This window comes from Lineus longissimus, chromosome 16 (genome assembly GCF_910592395.1).
Source record: "Lineus longissimus chromosome 16, tnLinLong1.2, whole genome shotgun sequence".
In the NCBI taxonomy this organism is placed as follows: domain Eukaryota; kingdom Metazoa; phylum Nemertea; class Pilidiophora; order Heteronemertea; family Lineidae; genus Lineus; species Lineus longissimus.
The window spans coordinates 14,947,851-14,956,742 of NC_088323.1; the positions used below are offsets into that span (position 1 = coordinate 14,947,851).

The 8,892-nt window shown below is 39.1% G+C and overlaps 1 protein-coding gene across 1 annotated transcript in view; it reads left to right on the plus strand.

The window, feature by feature from the left end:
- Positions 1-8,582, plus strand: part of LOC135500179 (syndetin-like) — a 33,910-nt gene extending 25,328 nt beyond the window's left edge. Inside the window, exons 21-22 of the mRNA XM_064791426.1 lie at positions 4,431-4,620; positions 5,538-8,582. Coding sequence (XP_064647496.1) covers positions 4,431-4,620; positions 5,538-5,642 — 295 coding nt within the window. The 3' untranslated portion in view covers positions 5,643-8,582. The remainder of the gene's footprint in view (positions 1-4,430; positions 4,621-5,537) is intronic.
- Positions 8,583-8,892: the final 310 nt, after the last annotated feature.

The following is an 8,892-nucleotide window of genomic DNA, read 5'->3' on the forward strand; positions in this document are numbered from 1 at the left end:
ACTTGTTTGGAATGAAATTTTTGTGGTAGGTACTCATAGCAAGGATACATCATATATCGTACAGGTTTTTAATTTGACCTACTTTTCAAGGTCACAGAGGTCAAATGGCGTAAATTGGCTGTTTCAGTGTAACTATGGCACGTTTCTTAACCACTAAAGCTATGAACTTGAAACTTAGTACATATAACCCCCTATATCACATAGCCTCTGGTGCTGAATTTCAGTTTGATCTGATCCTCGACTTTGCCACCAGGGGGCCAAAAGTGGAAATCTAAAAAGTGTGATATCTCGCTTATAAGTGACTTGTTTTCGATAAAGTTTTTATGGTAGGTACTCTTAGGAAGAATACATCACATGTCTTACGAGTTTTCAATTTGACGTACTTTTCAAGGTCACAGAGGTCAGATGGTGTAAATTGGCCGTTAGAGTGTAAACTATGGCACGTTTCTTATCCACTAAAGCTATGAACTTGAAACTTGGTACATATAACCCCCTATATCACATAGCCTTTGGTGCTGAATTTCAGTTCGATCTGATTCTCAACTTTGCCACCAGGGGGCCAAAAGTGTGATATCTCGCTTATAAGTGACTTGTTTTCGATAACATTTTTATGGTAGGTACTCTTAGGAAGAATACATCACATGTCTTACGAGTTTTCAATTTGACCTACTTTTCAAGGTCACAGACGTCAGATGGCGTAAATTGGCCGTTAGAGTGTAAACTATGGCACGTTTCTTAACCAGTAAAGCTATGAACTTGAAATTGGTGCATATAACCCCCTACATCAGATAACCTTTGATGCCGAATTTTGGCCTGATCTGATTCTTTATTCGGCCACCAGGGGGCCATAATGGAAAAAGGAAGAAGTGCAATATCTTGCTCATTTGAGTGAATTGTTTTCGATAAAATTTTTATGGCAGGGACTTCTAGCAAGGATACACCACATGTCCTACGATTTTTGGATTTGACCTCCTTTTCTAGGTCACAGAGGTCAAATGGCATAAATTGGCCATTAGAGTGTAACTATGGCACGTTTCTTAACTGCTGAAGCTATGAACTTGAAAGTTGGTACATGTAACCCCCTACATCAGATAATCTCTGACACCGAATTTTGGCCTGATCTGATTCTTGATTTGGCCACCAGGGGGTCAAAACTGAAAAAGTAGGACGTGCAATATCTCGCTTATTAATGACTTTTTTTCGATGAATTTTTTATTGCAGGGACTCATAGCAATCACACGATATTGATCTTGTTGATGTCATAGACAATTATTGGTTGGATCATAAACTTATATATACTGCCCTGTCTTATTACTTGACATCAATACACATCTAAAAAAAGTCTTCATGCCTGATTGTGTTCACCATATTCACCTCTAAATTAAGCATGATCCTGCCTACTAAAAGATGTATACGGTGAGCACAATGGCCCCTGGCCGTTTCATTTTTTAAAAGATCAAACCGTCTTTTTCATCATTTTTTCGGTTGCTCGTTCTGCTACAAATATATATATCTCGATTGCAAAAACCCTTCATCAAATGGTATCATGGCCCAAGCCTTAGGAGATTATCAAATTTAGATGCAGCAGCAGGCTGTTGTGCAGTGCTATACAGATGTCTTCTGCATTCTGATTGTTTTAGATGCACACCAAACAGACATTGGCAACAGATTCGGCTGTCCTAGGGAGGTCTCCTTCCGAGCCCCACAGCTTTGTGATCAGGGTGGTGTCCTTTGGTCAGTATTTTGCTCTATTCAGCTGCCCTTTGTATGTAATGTGTTGACGTAATTAAGCTGGTTGAGGGGTCCCTGTGCTAAAGCCTATTTTAAGCCCATGTTTGACAGACCGGGCTCAACCTAATTGCGTCGACACAGTATATGTGTGTTGAAAAGAGTTTGCAAAAATGCTAGAACTAGTTACAAGCGTCATTAAAAAGAATGAGGGTTGTGGATTTTAGGGTTCGCATTATGGGGTTAAAGCAAGAACATAGCACTTGACTCTTACCTTTGTGTTCTTTAATGCATCTAGGATTCGTTCTTCTTAAGTTTATGCTGGCATCTATGTGAATTCGTGGGGGTAAATCTTGTTGACAATCATTTGCAGCCTCTATCAAGGTCAGATATGTGTTCCTTTGACTTCGATTGACTCGCGTATTCTGCTTTTATTGATGAGTTATAACTGTTTGAAGAATATAAAATGTGGTGGTTAGCATGATGGTTTGTTTAAGGATAGGTATTTCTGAGGTCGAGGTTTGTTCTTCTTCTGTTTCATAAGTAAACAATTTTTCGGAAGACCGGGTATATTTTGCAAGCCTCTCGCTGAACAAGCATGATTTTTGCCATGTTTGGAGAGCCACTTGCCGAACAGCACTGAAAATCAACCCAGTTTGGCAAGCCCCGCTTTAAATATCAATGAGTTCGGCTCTCCATTTAGGGCAAAAAAGGACTTTAGGACTTTAGGACTTTCGAACTTTCGGGGTCTTCCTACGTCTAAACATTTTGCAGATTTACGAGATGAGTTTGTAAGTAAAATTCAAAAATATTGTGGCAGAGTTCGTATCACTGGATTGAGGTTAGTCCTTATGAATAAGGAGTACTTGTCAATCCCACAGCTGTCCACCAAAAATGTAGCGGTAAAAGGGCTTATAATATTTGTCACCGTATAAACTTCGCAACTCTGAACTCGAACCCAAAGACTAAACCAACTAAGATATTTACATTATTTATTATCCACGTCCCTCTAACCTCATATCTACAACCGACACTAAAATATTACAAAAATAAGGCGCACAATAAAATATCAACAAGAGATCATATAAAAGAATCTTACCATGCTGTAAGGTCAAGGGTGAAGTCAATTAGAAATGCTCTGGCGCTTTTCAAGAGAAATATCTTGTTTAGCTACAGAGGGTAAAGGTTGGTTTTCTGGATCTGCCAGGACTTACTAAAAACATATGAACATCATCATTTATACCTAATTGCACACACCCCTAATGGGTAAATAGCCTAGCCCAAATATCAGGCTCTGAGCCAACTAGCACTCAGTAATTAAGGAAATAACCAATCAGTACACAGCAGCATCAATACAAGATTATCAGACAGGGCCAAGGGCAGGGGCCTAGTAACCAGCTGCTAATCAGGAAGATCATGAAAGGGGTCAAACAGCTTAAAAGATAGAGATTATAAAACAATGGAAAGGGGCAATTAAGAAGGAAGGTGTTGAAACTTATAATGGTTAACGATCCTGGGTGTCTGGGTTCACCAGGGCTAGAGAGAAACACAGAAATAATAATTACAGATATAGTAAGCAATTCCTAATATTGTCACATTGATAAATTACCTGTATTTATGAAATTCCAAATTAATTGGACCTGTAATAAGACGGATATGATGAAGTCGTCATCCAAGTCGTAGGCACCACCAAAACTTGGAATACGACGTCATAATTTCCTCCTTATGCACAGGTCCGATCTGGAACTTTAAAATCCTTGTACAGTGGAACCTCCCTTAGTGGACACCTCTCTATTAAGGACAACCTCTCTATTAAAGACACTAGTTTTGGTCCCAAGTGGGTTCTTTACCATTCAATTTAACCTCTCTAATCAGGACACCTCTCAATGGACACATTCTGGACTGACAAGATAGTGCTGTCCTTAATAGAGTGGTGTCCTGATTAGAGAGGTCAAATTGAATTGAAACAGCCAATTCGGGGCCAAAACTAGTGTCCTTAATAGAGAGGTTGTCTTTAATTTAGAGGTGTCTGCTAAGGGGGGTTCCTTTGTACAGAGTCAAGAATCTACACAGTACACATGCCATAGTTGAAAGGACAGATGGACATCTGATGCCACAACAACTTGACCGAAAAGAGGCTGCGTTCAGACGTTCGCGATGAGGGCATATTGAAATGGCCTTATTATGTAAATGTTGAAACGTGTCAAATGAAACAGCCAATATAAACAAACCATGCAAATGCCCCACTCATTTAAATTTTCCAATTTCTTCAGATAGGCGAGCGCCAAAACATTTACAACAGAGGGGCGAACATTTGATGCTGTTAGACTTGGCGCTAGGGCGGATACCTGAAAGTTTGCAACAGATGGATGGGCGGTGATGCTGCGATGATTGTCCCAATGCAAAAATGGTGTCCTCTTTGAAAACCCATTCATTTGAATCTTTCCTATTTACGACAGTAGATTGGGGCGTATCCCTGAATGTAAATACAGCCCATTCATTCTTTTAAAACCCATTCATTTTAATTTTTCCAATCTCTTCAGAAATTCGAGCGCCCATAAATTTCCATCAGATGAGCAGGCGGGGATGCTGTGATGCTGGGGTGGATACCTGAATATGAATACAGTGATAATTGTATCACTGCAAAAACGGTATCCTCTCTATAAAAAACCCATTCATTCGAATCTTTCCAATTTCTTCAGATATGCTAGCGCCAAAAAGTGTACAACAGAAGGTAGGGCGTTGATGTTGTTAGACTTCCAGCAGTTTTTGATGAAGCTTGAGAAGTTGACAGAACTGCGCCCAATCCCAGAACGCGAATATGTTGAAACCTACATCAAGGCCTACTACCTTCCCGAGGACCAGTTAGAGACCTGGGTCAAAGACCACAAGGTAATTATAGCTTAGTTCAAACGCTTTAATCAATGGAAAAATTCATTCTGAGCGCAACTGCTCTAGAGAAATGATGATTTGGTGCAGAATATTAGCCCGTATGCTAATTGCATATGTAAAACACGTCACATCATGACGACGCTATACTTCTGGAGATTTATGCAACGTCATTTTTCGTGACATTTCTTCAATGACGCGAAACCCCTGTTCAAAAAGGTGTCGTAAAATATCCTATGCTGTTGTATCGGGTCTTTTTCTCGCGCGGCTGTGGTCGGAATGAACTTTTGAATGTATCAAGTTGCTGGGACTTGATGTAACAATCAATTTGAGGAAGGTTTGATAACATTTCGAGAGCAATTGTGAAAATGAGAGTGATTTTCAAGATTTCTGAACATCTTGAACTAATCTAAAGTCTCCCTATCTCCCTGTTGACTCTTTCTTGTTATAAAACTGAAAGATAGACATATAGATGCAAGTTTCAATCTTGGAATAATGGATGACCCATGCTAGACTCTATGGTATTTCTCACAAATATTAGAATAACTCCTTATAAAAAACAAACTTGGAATCATGGATGATCCATAGTAGACTCTTACAACTCTATTACTCACAAATATAAGAAAAACTATAAAAAAACAAACTTTGAAGTTTTGGCCAAGTCGCCCAAAAGGAGCTTATGAAAGCGACTATAGGGATATATAGTGGAACCTCCCTTAGCGGACCCCTCTCTATTAAGGACACCATTTCTAGTAAGGACACTAGTTTTAGTCAATAAAATTAGTTATTTCCATTCAATTTCACCCCTCTAATCAGGACACCTCTCTATTCAGGACAGCACTTGTCAGTTCCGAGGGGTGTCCTTAATAGAGAGGTTTTACTGTACATGTAAAGTCATTTCCTCGTTTCTCTGTTTCCAGGAATACACAACAAAGCAGATCATATCGCTCGTCAATTGTCTACCGCACATCAACAAGAGAGCGCGGCAACGCATCATCGGGGTCATTGAGGAAACACGTCGATAACACGTTTACATAAACGATATCTTGGCCCTAAATGTATTGATATTTCTGAGCTTTCAGACAACGCGCACGTAAATACCTTGACGGAGAATACAGCATGCAATCAATTTCAAACTGAAGTTGATCGGGGAATTTCAAAATGTTTTCATACCATTCGTGTACAAACAGCACCCAGCTTCTTCTTCTACACTTTTCTATAGCTACAACGAGGTTGGCCCCACGCTCACGGAGGTCACGTGTCACGATACCGCGCTCTTAAAACCTTTCTTTCATCAATTCCATCTTATTCAAACGAGGTATTCGTCTCTAAGGGGAGAGAGATAAAGAACCTATAGGTCTAAACGCGTTTTTTTCTGTTTATCTGTTCTTTTTATTTCGCGCACTGCTAATGCCGCAATGACCACCGCGCGAGATAAAACGAGATTGCAAGAAACGTCCTCGTCCCTAAGATCCGTAAGCCAGGCAAAAAGAAGCTGGGTGCTGTTTGTCTAGTGTAATGGCACCCAGGGTGCTTATTGTCCAGTCGATCTCGAACCTGGGTACCATTTGTCGGCACCCAGGACGACATCCACCCTTTCAGCACCAGTAAAGGCCTTTTTTCTGTCCCAAGATACGATACCAGAGAATAGCAATGATACACAATGTATCACAAAACCCAAATTCAAATTCAAATTCAAATTTGATTAAAAATCAAACATATCACAGAGTGACACGTATGCGGCAAGATAAGGACTGCATATTAGGTACAAACACAGGAAGTGAAATAAATTACAAAATATTTAATGAAAACTACTAAGATAGGGTCTTCTCCTTTTTCAAATTAAACATAGTACATGTATTCACAAAGTTAAGAACATGAATCAAAACATCGTTATCGTGACTTCCAAGTATTTTATAAAAAAACAAAGTGGCTATTCTTCCGGTACCGTAACAATAAAAATTTCAGCGATTTTAGGGATTAAACTGAAGATTAGGGGACAAGGATTAGTGTTAGGGAAGGGTTAAGGAGGGGTTAGTGTTAGGAGTAAGGGACAGGGTCTAGGTTAGGTTTGGAGTAGGATTAAGGCTCAAAAGTGAAAATGACCGCCGTAAGAATAGCCAGTTGTTCGCATGTAAAATGCATTAGAGACTGCCGTAATAATAGCCACAGTCTTATAAAAAACATCAACAGATGTACAAGGGTGAACTCCCGTACAGGAAGAACACACATTACCACTCATTTATGAAAACGGATTTTTTTCGTTTATGTGTCTGTAATGTCATGTCTGTATCGCCAGAAGAAAGGGTTAAAAGTGAGCAGACGTTTTGTATGTATAAATATACCGTGGACCTACATGTATTTGCCGAGACGGAGTCATGCGATGAGGAAAACTTGGATACATGGCCGACGGTCGCCACCGGAGGGGCAGAGTACAGTAGGCCGACTGGAGATCATGAGTTTACCAAATAATTGACTTCGTCTTCCTTGTGATATTGTGTATTGTATATTGACCTTGTTTCATGTCAAAAAGTAATATATGTCATACATCACTGCACGAAATGGGTGGAAATACTGAGTCACTTCTGTTATACTGTGATCAGTATTCTAGCTGTGATATGTGTTATGCTTACAATATACTGGGATATACTGAGATGTTGTATATTTCGAATATAATGATCAGTATATCACAGCATATTCTTTACCCCTAGTATACCAAGATGTATATCCCAATATACTAGGTTTATTCGTATCAATGTGTTATACTGAAGAAAAATACGCAATTATATGGGAAAAGAAATGCGATAATATAACCCATGATATCATGGAATCTGTGCTATATAGAATACAAACTTGAGAAATGCCGCGTCAGTATTTCATAGGAAATGTAAGTATATCCTCCCCCATTCCTCCCCTTGTTAATGCGCATTCTGGGATTGAGTATCAATGTGATATATTCAGTTCTATTTCAAGATATGCTGCATTAAAAGTTGTTGGATGAAGTAGTGTACTGTTAAAATACTGTCTCAGTATTACAAATGGAAATCTCTCATCGTTTTTACTTTGATGTTATGGGCGTGTGATCGCCACTGGATGCCAGTGCGATTGCCGAGAGCGTGAAGACAAAGGCACAATGACCTGTCCTCAGTTTTGGGGCACTAAACTGGCGAGGTGGACGGGTTAAGGGCGAACTACGAACACTGAAGGCTCGTGATTTTCGACTTACATATTATAGGCCTTCTTCCCCAAAACTGGCCTGGGTAGCTTGTAATTATATACTTGTGAATATCAAGAAATACTGGTAAAGAAGTAATAAATATTGTAAAGGAAAAGTAACTTATTTCTCAAATCAATGGAACTCATGGGACCTCAGCTGTGAGGTCTAGTTTGAGGTCCAGATTTGTAATTTGTAATTTGTAATTTATTTGGCCAACATAATAATTAAAGTACATGTATGAGATTTTTAACAGTGGAAATAACGGCCAGGGACACAGCCAAGATCAACAATTAGATCGCTTACGGCTGTGCCCCTTCTGAAATAAAATAGATTTAAGAGAAAGGACAAACAAACACAAAAAGTACCTCTGGGTAAGAACCTGCGTGGAACAGCTAGATACACAAAAGGGTTAGTATGAAATTGACTCGAATTGTTATGTTTTTGATATTAAAAATCAGGAATGAGCACATACATAACAGTGTGGAATTACACAGCGAGAACTGTATAATACTAATAAATAATTTTTTAAATAGGTCCTGAAGCCATGAAGACTGTGAGTGTGAATTTTGTCCGAGACCAAGGAAGGGAGGGAATTGAAGATAGCGACAATACTATAAAGTGGTCTTTTTTGGCTAAATTTAAGTCTGCGTCGTGGAGTTGTCAATTTCTGCCCGTTTCTAGTATTGTGAGTATGTACTTGGTCATTTGTTTTGATAGTGTTATGCATGAAGTAGCCCGGAAGGTCATTATTGACAAATTTGTATAGGAATTTCATTTGTAGAAGTGAGTGTAAGTCTGTTAATTTCAATACTTTTAAAGTCTTGAAGAGAGGTTCAGTATGGGCAATAAGCTTTCTGTTTGTGATCACTCGAATAGCCTTTTTTTAAGTTTAAGGATAGAGTCATGTTCGTAGCCCCAGGACAGTAGCTGATAATTCAGATGTGGAGTAATGAGGGCGTGGTACACAGTAACTAAGGTTTTTTGATTAACATAGGATTTGAGGTGTTTCAAAATTCCAATTGCTCGTGATACCTTTAAGGCTATCTTACGTGTATGAG